General features: G+C 35.5%; 1 protein-coding gene across 1 annotated transcript; it reads right to left on the bottom strand.

The window, feature by feature from the left end:
• Positions 1–18,823: 18,823 nt before the first annotated feature.
• Positions 18,824–20,056, bottom strand: LOC129742831 (uncharacterized). The gene has a single exon (XM_055734771.1). It carries the CDS (start codon positions 20,054–20,056, stop codon positions 18,824–18,826), a length of 1,233 nt encoding a protein of 410 aa, XP_055590746.1.
• Between the last annotated feature and the right edge of the window lie 291 nt (positions 20,057–20,347).

Here is a 20,347-nt window from a genome sequence, read left to right as displayed (position 1 = left end):
GATAAAAATGCAAAAGGTAAAACCATGTGTTAACATAGTCTTTCAAAAAAAAAAATCATTTAATTCTTAAAGGGCTAGGAAAGAATTTATTATTGTAGATTATTCCATAAAACATCGATGTTATACGACAAGACAGCACAATCATGGTGAAAAATGGTGATTTTTCACTGTTTTGTCACTGACTTTAAATATAACAAAAAATTGTCATAAGACGTGAGATAACAACGGCTGACAAAGCTCTTTCAGAATCGTTTAGTTAATTCTCGAAACTGTTGACGAACTTATTTTTTATTTTTGAATGTTCAAAAATTGATTCCTTTTTATCCTATGCAGATGTATATTTGTATTTTATTTGAAGCGAACTGAATCTATTTTAGAATTTTCATTGTTTCCAAAAAATCTCAAAAATAATTTCTTTGCTACTTGCAGGTTTGAGTCTGAATGCTAGATATTTAGAAACTTTTTTTTATTATTGCCTAAATTGATTTGAAAAGGGTATAAATTCTTAGAACGAACTCAAAGCACTTTGAAAAGCGTACGTATAAAATTTGGAATACAGGAAATCTGTTACTGGTTTCTCTAAGGCTTTGACAATTTTCTTTGATCTGTTCCTTGCCTGCCAATGTTTTCATTCAGGGAGAAAAAAAATATCATTGGAAATAATTTCAAGTCAATTCATACTAATATTTTTCATATTTTTCATCCAAATTACGTAATGAAGAGTTTTTGGACTAAAAAATCTATTTTCAAGGAAAGGTGTTTGAAAATGTGTGTTGTATGTATGTGAAATTTTTATCTATCGATGGGTATCGTCATTTTTTATCAAATGTTTCACAAAACGTTTTACAAAATTCTATCTGATCCGGTGTGCTTTGCAACACCTACCAGAAATAAATGAAACTTGTAAACATTATTTAATTCCTTTTGTAGGTATAATTTTAAACAATTTTAGCATAAACTAGAGAAAATCATTTTATAATGCAAATTGCAGCTGGAAATATTTTAATCTCATGTAGTGGAACTTGATCTTTAAATTTGCTTTTCAAGATCTGAAATTGTTATTTACATGGATTCTCTAATTTCTCCCTCTTCCAAAGTGGGGGTTGCTCACGAATTTTCATTAAAACATGTTATTAACTAAATTACTTCACATGCCACATTTGGCTTCATTCGTTGGATACGTTTTCGAGTTATTCTAAATTAAATATGAAAAAAAAAACTTGTTTCTTTTCCTACTTTGTCCTGAAAAAGGGAGGTCTTAAGAATTGAATTATAAAAAAATTGCATAGGAGCCCCCCGCTCTTTCTTCTCCCTATCCTCCACTATTTTATAGAAGATTATAATTTTAATGGCATGTGCGGCGGAACGAAAACTAGAGAGAATTTATTTTATAGAATTTTATAGAAGGAGGTAAGCGTGTTTAAAGATCATACCCATTTTTCTGTACCCAAAAACGCTCCATTTCTCAGATAAGTTCTTGAGTTGTATAGGAGATTTCTTCCTTCCTCCTTTTCGTCCCAAGGAAGGGAGAAGGGGTCTTAAATAATAATTGAAATATTCCTCGTACTCCATTCGCTTGAAAAGTTTCCCAGAAGTTTAAAAAAAAATACAGGAGTGACCGTCCCTCTCCCTATTTCCCCACTGGAAGGGGCAAGGGATACCAAAGATTCAGGAAAAGATTTATCATACTTAAATAGCAACCCATGCAAGATTTGGTTCCATTTGCTCGGTTTGTTCTTCAGTTATACAAAAAGTTTTTTAGAAGACCCCCCACTTTAGAAGACCCCTCACTCCCCCCAGAGTGGGTTTCCAAATACATAGTCCTAAAAACATTGATCGAACCCAAATATTTTCTCATTCCAATTTTATCCCATTTGTCCGATTAGTTCTTCAATCAAGCCTGAACAAATGTCAAAACCTTCTTTTGTCACTCGGAACTGGAACATCGGGGGCCGCGGCCGGCCGGTGGGATTATAAAAAATAATTCTAAAAAACAAACAAATTTAAAAAAATATATACAAAAGCTTGTATGCAACAAACTAAAACAATGGACAAAACCTATGAATTAAGTAATTTTTTATCGAAAAATCAATTAAGTCAAGAATGCAAAAGGTGAAAAAATTCCCATCTTTCCAAAATTTGGTTTTGGTCTTGTAATCTTTCGGATATTTGTTAAAAATACTCCAAATCTATATATAGGATGTTTCTGCTTCTCAGTCATGTATTTTCAACAAAACCTAGAAACAACGCATTTTCTCAGTGTCTTACTTTTCGGCCATGATCTTGGTCATCATCGGGGATATCTATAAATTTATTTCATTGAAAATATTTTGTTAAATATATTTTAAAATAATAGAATTCAAATTTTTTCGACTAATAGAGAGTGTACTGTTTTTCAAATGGTGGGATCTTGGCTATTGTATTTTTGTTATTTTTTTTCCTTTTTTTCCTTCCGATCTGATTATTTGAATTTAGTGAACAATATTAATTTGACTGAATTTCGTGTAGGGCACGAAGGAGATGTACATACCAGTGTACATTGAATAATTCATTACTTTTGCAATGTTACGGGTGTTTTTAAATTGTCTGTCTTCTAGCTGGATGGATCATACACGAAATTCAGTCAAATTAATATTGTTCACTAAATTAAAATAAACAGTTCGGAAGGAAAAAAAAGAAAAAACAACAAAAATACAATAGCCAAGATCCCACCATTTGACAAACAGTACACTCTCTATAAGTCGAAAAAATTTGAATTCTTTTATTTTAAAATATATTAAACAAAATGTTTTCAATGAAATAAATTTATAGATATCCCCGATAATAACCAAGATCATGGTCGAAACGAAGGACACTGAGAAAATGTGCTATTTCTAGTTTTTGTTCAAAATACATGACTGAGAAGCCGAAACGTCCTGTGTATAGACTACATTCACCAGTCAAAAAAATCATTTATTGAAATACTCCAAACTTTATTTGATTTCCCCCATTCGGGTTTTTTGGAAATTTTGAAAGAAGGAGAGGGGGGGGGGGGAGGGGGTGAAAAGGAAGTGAATGATATTTGTTCCAGCATAGTAAGAAAAATTTAAAAGAGATCCCCTCTCCTTTTCCTATCTCTTCAATTTAAGGAGTGGTGGGTAAAAAATATTCATTCGACCATTGTTTAGAAAAAAGTTTCAAATGTTTTTTTTTCTACTGGTTTTGGGAGAATAATTCAAAACAATTTGAAAACACTTCCAATATATGAAAATCATTTTTTTATTTTTTTTCCATTTCTTTATAAAAGTTTTTCCTTTTTCAAACCCTGAATGTAAAAAAAATCGTACAAACGAATTGCAATTCTTACACTCATTTCAGATATTTCTGATCAAAATGTGCTTACTCTGCCTGAGTATATGCAAATTGCTGGTGAATTGATTTTCTTAGTAAGAATTTTTTTTAATTTTCTGCTTTTCATCTCCCATCAAATATTTTAATTAAGTTTGAAAAGTAAAATTTTCATTTATGTTGTCCGAGAAATTTTAATAAAAATATTTTTTTTCTAATATTTTTAGCAATATCTTTACTTATTTTTACACGTAACACGTAAAATTTAAGAAGTGTTATTATTTTTCTCAAAAACCAACTTTGTTCGAATCATGAAATGCTTCAACAATAATATTTCCAAGATTGATCCATTTTTTTGGGTATCAATCAACCATTTCACGATCTGTCATTAATTTGCATAAACTCGCAAACTTTTTGCGATATAACTCAAATAAATGACTGAATTCAAGTCATAAATAAAAATAGTCTTTTATACAAGAATTTATAATTCTTCAAAAAAATCTGTTGTTGAAAACATCGCATCGCATAATTCACTTTTATAAAATGTTGTTCTGAAAAAAAAAAAACACTCGCATTTTCGAGCTTTATTATTTATTCAAGTCGTTTGTTAATTTAAGGTTGCCAGAACTTTTTCAACTCGTCTCTGGACCAGATAAATCCGGGCTATTTTATCTAAAAAACTGGCTAAATCCAGGTATTTAGTTTCAAATATGTCTACTAAAAATCCGGGTAATATCCGTTCAAACTTGGTCAAAACCCAAAAATTACTCAACAAAAATCAAGGAAGAAAAACTTGTAGAAAAAATTTCATCAAAAGGCATCAGCAGAGTTTAAATCGTATTTTGAGCTTCCCAAAAACCTTTCATGATTTTTCTCGTAAAACTTATTCAAAAAATTTCATGAAGCCGCCAAAATCCTGTTTTTTTTTCACTGAAATCCAGGAAACCGGGCCGGTTCAAAGTTTTCCCAAATTTTGTATCAAATTTTCGGGCAAACCCGAATAAAACCGAGCAATCTTTCAACCTTACGTTAATCACATCATCAAAAATTGAGAGAAACAATATGAAAACGCGCTGGTTGAGGTGTTTCATGACCTTAATTCAATTTTATTAAAAAAAAAAATCAGTATTGTGCTTATTTTCTTGTGATATAGCTCAGTTGGCCTCCTGAGCTAATGTCGCGAGTTCAAGCTCAAGAGTAAACATCGAACACAGTTGTACTGGATAAGTATTTCATCAACTGTTCTCCAACTGCAACGTTGATTTGAAGTCGCAAGTGCCTGTGGCTCCAGAGAGATAGAGTATTAGTGAATTTATATTTGAAATATGAGGTAAACCAGGAGATTTTTTTCAACATGTTGATTTCACAATCGAAAAAGTTTCAGTCCTAGGATTCAAGCTTAACTAGGGTTCATCTTTTTAAATATAGGTACTTGAATAAGTGGCTCCAGAGAGCAAGGTCACCAACAAATTTTTAAACTGTTGTTCCCAAATCACTCCTCAATAGGCCACTGCCTTCAAAAAAAGCTTACTCCCACCGTCTCCTTCCCTTACAATAAAGCAACCGAAACAGAAACTTTTCCCTGACAGTAGCACCTCTTCGGTATTGGATATTTGTCGATACGTTACGTTGAAGGAGCCTCAATGCCGGGAGAGCAGATGCTTTGGTTACAATCGAAGAGTATCCCGGAAAAAACCTTCCAGGTTAACTTGAGGAAAGGAATTTGGAATGCTGGGGAAGGGGGGCGTAGGAGAAATCGATGGCGCCAGGGTAAAGTTCGAGGGCCACCGCAAGCATTTCTCAAAGTATACGATGATGACGATGCGTCGTCGTCTATCTCATTCATCCCTGTGGTGTCGTGTTTTATCACCTGGTCGTAAAGCATGATGGCTTCTGGTTTCCACTTTTTGGAGGAGAAATTCTGCCTCTCGTCCATGATGGGAAGGAAAATTTGGCATGGGAGAAGCTTTTTTATCCTGGATTCGATTCGTTCTTTTTTGGTTGATTTGAAGCTTTTTCCATTTTAGGATGGATTTTTTTCCCTCCTTTGAGAGGTTGCTGCTACTGGAGATGCTGCTCCAGACAAGATAGGACCGAGGAAGTAGTTCGGGAGGATTATTGTGCTTAAACCACGAAGCTATATCGGCGAAATGGCTCTATTGTGCTGCGGTTTATGCGGTTTGAGTGACACTTATTTCAACTTTCTTGCTCAAGATTTGACTGTGAAAATGACTACTCTGCAACTCGAAAGGCTATCAAGATATGAACTTGCAGATGAATTTCACCGTTTGATGGGAAGCATCAATTTTTAATTTTATTTTCCGAGGTTCATTGTCAGGAATAATGCTTAAATTGAAAATTCAACAGATTTTCAAACGATTTAAAATGATAGTTTGTAAAATCTTACACAGAAATGTTTTGAATGGGGAAATATGATTGCTTTTTTTTTTTGGAAAACTCGATCTATCTTTAATTGCCCTTCATTCAATTGAGAACTTTCATTCAAAATATCCTTCCATTTTCTAATCTTATCCCGCCATTATTTGTGACTTACAATCGGCAAAGTTTATGACAACTTTTTGTCAAACACCAGCGCCAGATTTCTGCTGCCTGCCGAGTCATTTTCCGCCCAAAAACTCCTTCCGTCCTGCTTCAAGCGTATTTCAACCGGCATGCAATCTCTGGAAATTTTGTGGAAGTAATCTTCGTTTCAGGCAATCAGGTCCGGCCAGAACTTTTTCCATTTAGAAGTGGAAAATTTCCGAATCCGTGATTGGTGCTTTTGTTTTTCTTAGGGGCGCTGCACATTTTAGAAAGATGAAGAAACGACAAGAAAAAAAATGAGCAAACGATAAAAAACTAGGAAGGTCATCGGCAGGCAGCCACTCTTTTGCTACGCATATTTCCACTCGCTTTTCTCGATTATCACAAAGAAGCAGGGGGTGGATTGTTACAAAGTTTCCAGTTTCTCATCTGCCGAAAGAGATAGGTCCTTTCTGAGTCTTGGTCATTCAAGACCATGGCCCGAGGACATTGCGCCGAAGTTGCCGATGGCCAGAGAGGTTTATTAATTTCTTGGCGAATGCCCGAAAGCTTCACTTTTGCTCACCCATCAGCCAAATGAATCTCTTTTGTTTATTCTGTCACTTGATTACCGGGACGAAGAGGAAAAGTTTTCCCGAGTGGGATCCTTCGAGATTGGGTTCTTTTGGCCTCCTATAAGAAGACCCGAGAGAGAGAGGGTCAGAGCCAAAAGTGACGCGCAAACAATCGACCAATAGATATACCTCGGCCATTTGGGATCGAAGTGATTAATCTTGTAGAAAGGCCGTGGAAGAGGGTTTCTCGAGCTCTTTGAGTTGCTGGGAAAATAGGAAAAAATCCTGTTTGATGGAAGAAGTTTCTTTTCTGATAAAAATTATTTGTAAAATGAAAGAAACGGACCCTATCCCGAGAACACCAAGATGTACATACTTCTGTATAAAGTATAAATACTCTGAATTATAATTTAGAGTAAAATTTAACTGAATTTCTAACCTGACTCGAGATTTAAGACTCAACTCATGATGTCTTAGCCCCAGGTCGATTTCCCTTCCAGTAATTTCCGACCATGAAATCCTGAGAATATTTAAAAACAATTCGGTAATTCCCGAATCCAGGAATACACTATAATATCCCGGGAATTCACACGATTTAAATGAGAAAAATGGATCACATTGAGCAAGGAAAACAATAGTTTTTTTTTGCTTAAAACTAGTTAATACGTTGAATTAGATAAAAAATATTTTTTCGTTCGAAAACTTAGTGTGATGGTGAAAAAAATAAAGAATCCTAAAAACCAAACAATTCCAATAAAGAAACGCTACGAAAAAAGCTACATTCATCATAAAGAACTTAAATCATCGGCAAAAAAATTACAGAAAAAGGATATTTATTCGAAAACTTACGAGATATGATGAATATCCTAAAGTCTAGCCAACCAACTTCCATCTACAGTGAAAAATCTTTCTCAGTTATTTCAATTTGCAGCAAGAATCAGTCAAGTTTGTCAAGTTTGTTTGTTTATAATTGCTTATTGAATTTTTGACACATTAGAAAAGTTTGAAATGTTTTGCAATACTATACCCAAAAATTCAAATAAACCATTTTAGTTTTCGTATGCAGAGTTAATAAGAAAATTAGCCTCTTAAGCAGGGAAATCGAAAAAAACAATAATTGTTCCTTTTTCTTTTCAAATTAATTAGAATAAATAATCAATAATCTGGCAGAAGGACTGGTTTGGACAAGAATTTGAATTTATTTATTTTCATTATGTCAAAAATTATAGTCTTTTAATTCTACATTATTAGGGTAAAACATTGAATATGAGGATGTTAACGAGATAATTCCACATTTTCATGATGGTTTTTATACAACATTAAATAATGTTGACAAAAAGTTACATATTTATACAGACCGCGTTCGTTTTTGGCAACATACGATTTTGGCAACATCCGATTTTGGCACATGTGCCAAAATCGAACGGTTTTTACAAACAACATTAACTTTTAGTTTTCATTATAACAGGACCAATTAAATATAGACAAACATCATAAATACGTTTATATGATCTTAAATGGTGATAAAATGCAACAATAAAAACAAACGTTTTATAAAATTTTATAGAGTACTCAAAAATGAGAAAAAGATGAAAAATTCAAAAAGTTAAAAAACAATTTCAATCAAAAGACTAAAAATGACAAAAAACAACTAAAAAATTATGAAGAATAACAAAAACAGCAAATATGACAAATGAAATCAAACATTATAAAAAAAACAAGAAAAGTGCAAAATGCATCAAAAACATGATGAAAAAAATGAATGTTAGGATATTGACCAAAAATTACGTTTTTGATATAAATAATTAGGTGATAATTTTGTAAAACTAACTGAAAAAAAAACGAGAAAAATACCGTTCGATCTTGGCAACATAAAATGTACGAGCGTGTTGCCAAAATCGAACGGGGTTTGATTTCTAATTTTTGGCAAATATTGATTCAAAATTTGGTTGATTTTCTTTCAATTCAAAATCGGTTCATTGTTTAAGATCTTAAAAATAGCTGCAAAAACTCTTCTCACAACCATTAAAAACTATCAACCGTTATTTTTTTCAAATTGCCATCAATGCTAAAATTTTTAACTTTCCCCCCGAAAACAAAAAAATCGTTTATTCAAAAGGTTTTTTCAATTAACCCGAATCCGCTCTTGAGTGTCAATATGTTAAATGAATTCTTAAGTTCTTTAACTTTGGATATTTTTTATGGTCGCGCCCTGAAAGCTCTGTGAAAAAAACTCCCTAATCATACTAAGTGTGTAAATTGGATACTTCTCATTTAAAACCGCTACATCTCTCTTGTTTCTCAACTGATTTTATCAAAATTTATTGTTTTGGAAACCTCGTTATGTAATTCAAACTCAGAACTTTATTCAGCTAAACGCTTCGATTTTCCGTTATTCAAAGTCTAAGAAGAGAATCCGAAAAAATTTCGCTTCAGTAAAAAAAAAACTGTAGATCAGCTACTTAATGCTCAAAAATAATTTCACGTAGTGTTCAAGAAGAAGAAAGTAAGAAGCAATACGTTGCACATAGGGATTTATTTTTTTTATTTTTTAAGATTATGACCACAAAAAATGTAAAAAAGTGGCAAAATCCCGTACTTTTCAATCAATGAATCGTCCAAATTGTTTATGTAACAACAGATAAATTTAGAAAAGTTGACGTAATTTGGCACATTTTTTTAATTTTTAGATTTTCAAAAAACGAAACACAGAATATTTCAAAGGTAGCTGTTTTTCTAACTTTTTGACAATTTGCATTTTCTTTGATTTTCTAAGACTTTAATTCAACTTTGCACTGGATTTTGAGTATACATTTTAACGAGAGAATTGCGTTATAAATTTATATTTACCAGAAAGGTATTTTCATACCTATTACCGCTTTACGAACATTCTGTAGCTTAGCTACAGTCTTTTAACCGAATATTTTTTAACGGATAACCAAACGGATAACTGAGAGAGATATATTGGTTTAAGTCAGGAGTGTCTGACTGACACTCTGGGCACTGGATAAAAATTTCAGGGACGTGTGAGTGTACAGTAATGAAAAATAACTACTTGAACTCAACTCACTGTTAAATTTTACAAAAGAAGAAATTGATATTTTTTCCAGCCAAATTGATGGATAAAACCTGACAAAATATTATTTCCAGTATCCAACCCTCAAAAATCAGTATTTGGAATATGTACACTAAAAAAAATGTAATCGTTTAGCTTATCCCGAACACTCCAAACTTCTTACGTTTTACGTCTAACGTTTCACGTCTCACGTCTAATGTCTCACGCCTTACTTCTCACGTTTCACGACTCACGACTTACGACTCACGTCTCGCGACTCACGTCTCACGACTCACTTCTGACCTCATTCCTCACGTCTTCCTCCTCAGGTCTCACGACTCACGACTCCCGTCTCACGTCCCACGACTTATGACTCACGGCTCACGTATTAAGACCCACAGCTCTTGTCTCTTGTCTCGCCTCTGACCTTCTCATATCTTACGCCCCTCACGTCTTCCTCCTCAGGAATCCTGTCGCACGCATCACATCTCACGTCTCACTTCTCACGTCTCACGACTCACGTCTCACGACTCACGTCTCACGACTCACGTCTCATGACTCACGTCTCTCGACTCAAGACTCTCGACTCACGACTAATGACTCACGTCTCACGGCTTAAGACTCACGGCTGACAGCGCTCGGCTTTTGTCTCTCGTCTCACATTCTATCTCCTCATATCTTACGCTTCCTTCCTCACGTGTCCCTCCTTACGCCTCACGTCTCACGTCTCAGGTCTCACGTCTGAGGTCTCACGTCTCAGGTCTCACGTCTCACGTCTAACGTCTCACGACTCACGTCTCACGACACACGTCTCACGGCTCACGACTCATGTTTCCCGTCTTACGACTCACGCCTTAAGTCTCACAGCTCACGACTGACGTCTCACGACTCATGTTTCGCGACTCATGTTTCACGTCTAACGACTCAAGTCTCAAGACTCACGGCTCACGACACACGACTAACGACTCACGGCGCACGGCTCCGTGCACACGACTCACAGCCCACGACTTACGGCTTATGACTCACGGCTCCTGCCTTATTTTTGATTACCTTGATTACCTTGAGAATTATCTTCTCAATTCTCATCTTTTCACTTCTTACTTCTCACGTTTTACGTTTTACGACTCGCGCCTAAAGTCTCACGGCTCACGACTCACGTGTCATGACACACGTCTAACGACTCACGTTTCACGGCTCAGGTTTCACGTCTTACGATTCACGTCTTATGTCTCACGGCTCACGACTCACGGCGCACGGCTAGCAGCACACGACTCACAGCTCACGACATACGACTCACGACTCACGACTCACGGCTCCTGCATTACTTCTCACTTCTCATCTTTCCACTTTTCTCTCCTTACTTCACACGTCTCATTCCTAACGTCTCCCTCCTCACTTCTCGACTTTCATGTAGTTTTTCTTTTTGCTGGCATCTTACGTTTCACTACGCATTTATCATTTTTCACGTATTTCTTCTTCCTTTTCATTTATCAGGTCTCCCCCTTCACGTTTAACGGCTCACTTTTTACGTACCACGTTTTACTTCTCACGCTTCATTTCTCACATTTCATTTCTCACATTTCATTTCTCACGTCTCATGTCACACTTCTCAAGTTACAACTTTCATGTCTCATGTGTCATTTTTTGGTTTTAATTCTCATGTCTCAGGCCTTCAGTCTCATGTCTCTGGTCTCATGTCCCAGCTGCTATCTGTCATATCTAAGTCCAAATGTATGAGGTTTCAGGTCTCAGGTCTCAAGCGTAGGGCCTCATGTCTATGGTTTCATGTCAAAAGTCTCATTTCCAAGGTTTCAAGTTTTGAGGATTCCGGTCTCAAGTCTCAGGTTTCAAATTACTTGTCCAATTGTCTCAAATTTCAGAGTTTCAGAATAGGCACGGTTTTTGGAAAAAAGAACGGGTTTTCACAGTTCGTTTTAATTTTTTTACTAACATGGTAGGTTTAGCCGTGTAAAAGACTTGTAAAATTCTTCGTTAGATAATGGCAAACTTCGATATCTACTCTCTGGAGCCACGAATTTTCTTCAGTTTTTTAACTACAAGATTTTAATGTTTCTAGTCAAAAACAGAAGTGTTGAATTGGCTTATATAAGTTGAAATAAGTTGTTTGTTTTGTTTGGGTCAAAGCTCATCCATGTTTTTAGCAAAATTTTCAAGTAACGTTTTCATGAGAAAACTTCAACTAATGGGTATGTATGGAAAAACGGAATATTTTTACTGAAAAAACCTTAATCGTTTTTGTTTTTTCTGTGGAACCAAGCTTGTTAATGGTTTTTGTGCCAATTTATAAATTTTCTTTAGAAATTTTCCGCTGAACAATTTTGTTGAAGATCGTAGCTTCGTTTCTTATTAGGCAAAAAAGTTTTAAGCTATTTAACAGGGGTATGTCTTTTGGCAAGGTAAAACGATAAATTCAATTGACATCACTGCTCAGCGAGGTATTGCATGACTACTTTTCATACAATACTTCGCGAGGCACCAGCAGTGATGTCAATTGAATTTATTGCTTTTTTTGTCAAAAGATATACCTTTGTATAGCAGCTAACAACCAGTTTTGCCTAATAGTATACGAAGTTACGGTCTTCGGCAAGGTTGTTTTGCGAAAAATTTCCTCTGGAGAATTTGTAAATTGAAACAAAAACCATAAGCAGGCTCGGTTCTACAGGTGATAAAAATGAAGTTGATTTTGCCTACAAAATATTCAAATTTACTAATATAAATGTTACTTAAAAATTTTGCAAAAAAAATCATGGATAAGTTTTGAACTAAAACGAAGCTTTTCAGACCCCAGGGCACGAGAAATTCAAAAATGATCCCAAATCGACGCAGTCTACTGCCATCTGCTTGCAGAGAAAGATACCTTCAATGATGCTCATCATTGTACAGGATCTTGGCATGGCATAGTTTGTATAAAGGGAAAATTAATTTGACTTACACATTTATCTGTTCTGAATGATCTCCAAGGATGTTCTTTTTTGAAAATTTATTAATTGATTAAATTTTTAATTAAAATGTAGATCCAAGTAAACTTTTTTGTACTGACCTTGCATTTAGACATGTGCTCCTCACAATTGTATACCGACAACCGAAAATCGTTTTAACTTTAGTGCACCATTTTTTCTGACTCACCGAGAGAACTTTTCCAATTTCCTTCCGGAAGCTGGAGATCTCCACACTGACCCAAAAGACCTCGGGGCTTCACTTCCGGTGGGAAGAAAAAAAAACTAAAATGGTTCAAAACATTCATAGGAAAACAATGCCGAAACTGACAACCGAAAACAATTGCAACAGAACCTGGGACTTGCTACGGGCATTTAACAGCAACTGGGTGAAAATTTTTATCATCCTTTTGGCCATCCCGAGCCATTCGAGATGGCAACAAACAACGGAAGCTGCTCCATTTTCAACCCATTCATCTCAATCTGAATGCCTTCGGCCAGGGTGGTTAGTTTCAACTTTTATTAGACCTCATTCAACGGAACAGTGCGCTCGGTTTCGTTGTCGGTCAACCGTCTGTGTCATTAGAAATGCTCTCGGGCAGGTTCTGATTCTGGACCAGTTGCTTCTTCTTTCCCCCGAACTGGGGTTTGTTTTGTGGTGACAAAACATTTGATTCTGTTTTGATGGATATTTTGGAAGAAATGTCATTTGAATTTTGGAAAATAAATGAACTTTTTATTAAAAAGATTTTTTTTTAACATACCTCAGTGCTTTAACAAAAATTTTCCAATTTTTGCGTGATTATTTCAATTTTTAAAGACTTTTCAATTTTCAACAAAAACTCATGTCTTCGAATGCGATCAGGTATCATAAAAATAGCTCCTGTCCCGTAGAAATCCTTGAACCATAGAGAGTCATTGTATTGATTCAAATCCCACTCGAACAGTTCAAACAACTTCAATATTCATCAACGTCTCCACCGAGGGTCGTAAATTTTTACCGCACAGATCAATTTGATTGATTTGTTTCCCTTCACAATAAGCGTGAGGAAAACTCCAAAAGCACCACCAGGACCTTTGAAAAACCTTAAAAGAAAAAAAAAACGAAAAGAAAACACATTCGATTAAATTGCTTTCGAATTCCAGTTCGACTGTTCAAATTTCACTGCTCGGCGCCTCGAAAGGAAATCCCACTCGATGAAAGCAGTAGCAGCAAAAAAAAACAGAATCCTGGGATAAAAAGCCCCGTATATCAACTTGGTCCGGGCTCATTCGATTTAGTTCCGGGATGATGAAAAACGGAACCTGCAGCTCCGAAAACCAGAACCACCCCAGAAAAAGGTGGGCGACTTACGTCGGCCACTGCTGCTGACTGCGGCTACTTGCTCATCCATTTTCAATCAACTGGATGACGCCCGCTTTTTGGAGGATCCATTTTGATCTTGGGTCACCACTTTCCGGGAAAGCTTATTGATGGAAAATTTACTCCTCTTCTCCGTTGAAGTATGGGCCAAGAAGCCAGTGAGGGTTTTTTTTCACTTCTTTCTTTCTGGCCTCTCTCACCCGATTAGCAAGAACATTCGGGGAGGGCGATGAGTGAAAAACTTACCGTAGCCCGCATTTCGAAACCCCAAAAGGGAATTACATTTTTCGATCAATTTCCAACAGCCGCTTATCTCAAGAGTGGCCAGCGCAATCTTTTTGTGGGCACTTCAAATGAGAGCAAGAATACTGCAGAGCTAACACAAATCATCAGAGAGATGTGTGTTACATGATATGAAATTGATTGAAATCGTTCTATTTTCATTTTCAGATGAATCTTGAAACTAAAAAGGACTGGTGGAACCAGAAAATTTAACCATAACCATCAAACAGTAGAAGATGCAACATTTTGATACCACAGCACTTATCCCATTTTTATTTTAGTATAATTTTATCAAGTAATTATTCAATGATTACAAAATTATGATGGCAAAGTTTTTAACATCTCAAGATGGATTTTAAAGATTTTTTATACTCAAAGAAAATTAAAAAAAAGGAACAAAAGATATACAAGTTTCAAGATTTTCTGAGGTCGTTAAAACGGTCAGTATGACGGATTGGCTTAATGTTATCACCTATTTACAAGCTTTATATTAGTTTCTTCACTGTTGGTGTAAAAATGTTTTTCGGACAATCATCATTTTTTTTTAAATAAATATTTTAATAGTTCACTTACCTATGAGTCTGTACTAAAATTCATCAAAATGCAAATCAAAATGCAAATGTTTATTGTTTTGTTTACTGTTCTGAAACCTTACTTGATGTAAGTAAACAAAGGGTCTCTAGAGTGTTGATTCACTTAGGCAAGCATTTACTAATCGTTAGATTTGCGCCAAACGTTGTTATTTTCGAAATATTGAAAGTGTCCATTCTACCCGCTGTAACCGTCTTACTCGACTTTCCCCTACCAGAAACCTTGTTTCAATCATATATTGTAATTAGCAAATCAAAACGATAATCGAGCTTCAAATTCTATATCCGATAGGAAAGGCAATGCATGAAAATCCGTGATAATAAGGTTTTGAAAATTAAAACAAAAAAAAAATCAAAACTTTAAAATTGTACTTAAAAATATTAAAAATTTATTTGTCCAAGGTTTTTAGTACAGTTTGTTATACGGCTTTCAAGTACGGTTTTCGCAACATGAGACATAAGATATGGAACCTCATACATGGAACAAGAGACCTAAGATATGAGACTTGAGAAACGAGACATGATACATGAGACATGAAGCAAGCAGATATTAGACATGAGACATGAGGCATAATATCATGAATCTGACATGAACTATGAGACATGAGACGTAGGACATGGAATATTAGACACGAAAAGTGAAAAATAAGATATAAGGCCGGTGACCCGTTTCTTTTCTCTCTTCTCAAGTCTCACGTCTTTTGTAGACCACATTTCAAGTCTTGCTTCTCTTGTCGTTTTTCTTTCATCTCATGTCTCATGTCTTGAAACATCCAGGTTTCGGGTTTCAAGCAGGGTTGCCGAAAAAAAATTCGTGTTTTTGCGATAAAAATTTTTCACTGTCTGTGATATTACTCCAAAATTCTCTAATGAATTTCTGTAATGAAAAAAGGATAAATTCATTTGAAAAGTCTTGGAAGATTTAGTTTTTTTTACGTTCGCAGGTTTCATGCCTCAGTTCTTATTTTCTAGGTCTGAGGTCTTAAATCTCAGGTCTCAAGTCTCAGTTTACACATCAAATAGTCTCAAATTTCACGGATTTCAGAAATAAACACGTTGTTTTACGCACCGTTTGAATAATTTTTTTTTCTCGTTATTTTAAAGCGAACAGTTCAGCTGATCAGTATAACATTGCTTTAAAAAAAACCAATTTAAGTTAAAATTACCAACATTGATTAAAATTAATTTTTTGTATTTTTTCAAACAATTTATTACCTTTCTTAATTTACTTATAATTTGATCAAAGCTTTTCTACATAATGTGATCATCAAGCTATGAGAAAAAGCTATTGAAAGAATAATGTGATACAGATTAAAATAAATTGCCACGAGCATTTTTCTCGGGGAGCCAAATAAACCTTTTTTTACTATATCAGATAATACATAATATTTTGAGTTGACGTTGCTGATGTGGATAAATCCTGGCAATTTTATCTTAAACCCTGGCAAAATGCTGGCATTTATTTCGAAATTTAAATATTTGTTCAAAACCCAAGAAATACTTGACAAAAATCGAGAAATTAAAACTTGAATAAAAAAATTTTTTCATGAAAACTTATCAGTTTAATAAATATTATATTTAAGGCTCCCAAAAATTTTTTTAAGAGGTTATATCAATTGCTCAGAAAATTTGACGCATAAAAATGAAAAAAAAAATGCAACACATGTGGGTTCTTTTTTGTTTGATTTGCAAATAAAGTGATTAAATCCGGGAAAAACCGGACTGTTTTCAATGAAATCCGGGCAACTGGGCCTAACCGGACTTTTCCAAATTTTGTATTACATATCCGGGCAATCCCGTACAAGACCGCGCAACCTGACAACTTTATTTTAGGTATACAAAAGTTATGTTAATGCCTGCGTGCCTTCAAAGAACCATGTTGTTTGCGAAGATAAGCTTTCTAGTTTTTTCGAATTTTAATTAAAGTACATAACGTGCAAACATTTTGAAAAAGTTAATCATCAAATTGAAAATGCGATCTTTAATAAGGACTCGGTAGGCTGTGCTTTGAGATTTGAGTGCTTTCAATTGGCGATGGAAGCGCTGCTAAATTTGGTTCATAGTTTTCCAGTAGTTCAAGTAGGTCGCAGCTTAAATTTCCACTCAACTTTTGACAGATATCACGAATTTTTTAAAGGGGAAATGAATAAACTTTTGATTCCATCTCCCATTTTTCAACATCGGAAAGTAAAATGGAGTCACAGTGAGGCAAAATCGACAAAATTAAGTATGTCAGAATGAAGATATTGTGTTTGTAGTGCAGAAAATCGGTACAACGAGAAAAAAAGCACTAAGAAATTATAAATTGAATACACTGTATCATCGCGTAGGGCATCTATTTTCAATCCAATTAAAATGTTAAAATTGAATAAATCTTAAGATTTCTAATAGGTATAGGAAAAAAAGAAAATATCCAAAAAAATGAGATATTTGTTTTATTCAAGAAGTTTTAAATTAATTTGATTGAATCCATTTACAAATAATAGAAGTGTAAGAGAGAGTTTTACAAAAACGATCACACTTGTCAAAAGTGTCATCTGATCATACTCTGCCACAAAAACTTTTAAACCAAAATTATTTGCTAGGGTGCAGATGTGATCTCGTTTCTAAAGCATAAATTCAATTCTTACATCCCATTCTCTTTTTTCCTACCTATTTATTGGTTACTAGGACGTGGCCGGCACCGATATTGATATTCAAAGAGAGCATCAGTTTTGTGCATTGAGAATGAGCTGCTATTTCCAAGCATTATTCTTTTGACCAATGCACAAAATTGATGGCAACGAACTGTAGCTAGATAATAAAATTTCATTTCATTATTGATCACTTGTTATGTGTTCAATGCAGGGTTGCCATCCATCCAGCAAAAGTGGGACATGTCCTGCCGTCCTGCTTTTATCTCCAAATGTCCCGCTTTTTCCTGAGAAAAGTTTTGATGTTAACGAGCTTTGATCACCGCTGATTCTTATTGGCTTTTTTAGTTGATACTTTTCGGTGAATTTGAAATCAAATAAAAACAATTCTTTTGACGTTTCGGCCTACTACCTTCAGCCATCCTCAGAAAACTATATTATAAACAAAAAACTTAAATTAATACAAAAAATTCTTCACAATATTCCATCACAATTTCACTGCACTTTTGCACTTACGATTTGTTTCGCCGCGTGCTTCCTGAACGGCTGTCTTACTTGATTTAAGTCCGGTTTTGAATCGCTTCTAGCAGCTGGCGTCTATCATTCCTGGTGTCGTCGTGATGTCGGTTGTTGACGTCGTGTTTGGTGACGACGTTTTTGAATCCGTCGTTTTAGTTGCGAATTGTGGCGTCTCTCTTAGTTTTTTAATAATAGAGCTATATATTTTAGAAATTTCAATCGAATCTTGCTTGATGTTTACTGTTCTTCCTTTTTTGAGTTTTATGTGTAATGTTTCAGCTGTTTTTCGTTTTCCTTCTTGGTTTACTCTTTCTAAAATATATGCTTTGTCGAAGTTAAACTTATGGTTCTGTTCTATGGCATGTTGTGTCAATCCTGTGGCTCTGGTGTTTTGTTTGAGACTCGTTTTATGATTTTTAATCCTTTTTTCCAGAGTTTGAGATGTTTGTCCACAGTATTCTTTCCCGCATTCACAAGGAATTGAATATACCACATTTGTCTGTTTTAATTTTGGAATTTGGTCTTTCGTTTTTGTGAATAAACAGGTTTTAATTTTGTTGATTGGTCTCGAGGATGCAATTATGCCATGATTTTTTAGTACTCTTCTAACTTTTTCGCTCAATCCAGGAATGTATGTTAGTGAGACGTATTTTCCTAGATTTTCCGTAGTGCTGTTGCTTAGCGAGTTGTAAATAGCATCTACCCTCTTTTTTAAAATATATTTGATGAATTCATCTGGGTAATTATTTAAATGAAGTATTTTTCTAACTTTATTGATGCTCATTTCACGTTTTTCAACGTCGCTAAGTTTCAGTGCCCGGTCAATCAATGCAATCGCTGTGTTCTTTTTGTGTATATATGGACTTTCTGAATAATAATCCAAATATCTTCCGTTTTCTTGTTTGGTGTACCAGTTTTTCTCAATCTTTCCCTGACACCTAGAAAGTTTGAGATCCAAGAAACGCAATGAATTTTCAGTTTCTTTTTCCAGCGTAAATTTTATGCTTGGGCATTGACTGTTAATTCGGCTAGCACGCAATCTATGTCGTTTTCATAACCTACTATCAAACAGTCATCGACGTAGCGTTTGTACATCACGAGGTTGATACCTTTATCTCGTAGGCATTGGATGGCGGTTTCCTCAAGTTGTTCCATCAAGAGAGACGCTACTACCGGGGATAGAGGAGAGCCCATCGGCGTGCCAAAAGTTTGCTCGAAGATTTTACCATTGTACTGAAAAAACGACGCTCCAAGTATTGTGTGAAGGGCGCGTTTAAATTCAGTCCATGGTATCGGCGTGTAATCGCTAATTTCCCGCCACTTTTGTTCAATTATATCATACACATTTTGAACCGGTACGTTCGTGTAGAGCGACACGACGTCCAGCGAGTAAATAATGCAACCATCAGGGATCCGAACATTGGTGATCTCCGACGCGAAGTCGAAGCTACTACGCACGTGGTGTTTCGTTTTGCCGACGACGTTTTGTAGCACGTTGGCAAGAAACTGAGCCATTCGGTACGTAGCTGACCCCACTGTCGACACTACTGGTCGAAGCGGGCGGTCTTCTTTATGAATTTTAGGAAGACCGTAAATCCTCGGTGGAGGGCAGTTGAACAATTTTAATTTGTTTTTTGTGTAAGTGGAAATGTATTTATTTTCGTGCCACGAGTCCAACATAGTGTTGATGCGTTTGAGTATCTTTTCTGTTGGATCTGTGGCTAGGGGAGTGTACGTTGTTGTGTCACTTACCATAGCTGTCATTTTTTCGCTGTACTCGCTAGCTAGCATCACGACGGTTTTATTTCCTTTGTCCGCCTTGGTGATGATTACTTCGTTGTGTTCTCGGAGAAATTTTCGGCTACGCACGATGTCTTTATGGATCCAATCGTTGTTTTTGGCGCGCGGTTGGTTTTGGAAGTCGACGTAGTTGTTGATCATCGTCGCGATGCTGGATCTGATGTCGTCTGCGTCGGGTTTTTGTTTTATTGCGCTCTCAACGTCGGCGATGAAAGCAACGTATGGTATGTTTGTTCTTGGTTGGATGTTGTAATTGGGCCCAAGGAGCAGCGCTCGTTCCAAATAGTCGGGAATTTCCACGGTTGTTGTGTTTTCAATCCACTCAGCTTGGACCGCTGTCTCTAGGATTTTCTTCTTTTTCAAAAAATCCAGTTTTCGGGTTTCTTTCTTTTTGCTTTCATTAAACACGGTGGTTGTTCTTTTCGTGACCATTTCTTTTACATTTTGCCAATCCTCAGCATCCAGTAGGCTTTGTAGTTTTTGGGAGAGGAATTTCTTTTTTGGTTTTAGGCGGGCTGTTGTCCTTTTTGTGTCACTGATGGAAACACAAAAACGAAAGACCAAATTCCAAAATTAAAACAGACAAATGTGGTATATTCAATTCCTTGTGAATGCGGGAAAGAATACTGTGGACAAACATCTCAAACTCTGGAAAAAAGGATTAAAAATCATAAAACGAGTCTCAAACAAAACACCAGAGCCACAGGATTGACACAACATGCC

The sequence above is a fragment of the Uranotaenia lowii genome, chromosome 2 (assembly GCF_029784155.1).
Source record: "Uranotaenia lowii strain MFRU-FL chromosome 2, ASM2978415v1, whole genome shotgun sequence".
NCBI classification, from domain to species: Eukaryota; Metazoa; Arthropoda; class Insecta; order Diptera; family Culicidae; genus Uranotaenia; species Uranotaenia lowii.
The sequence above is the reverse complement of the archived record's forward strand: the minus strand, read 5'-3'. Positions and strand labels throughout refer to the sequence as shown.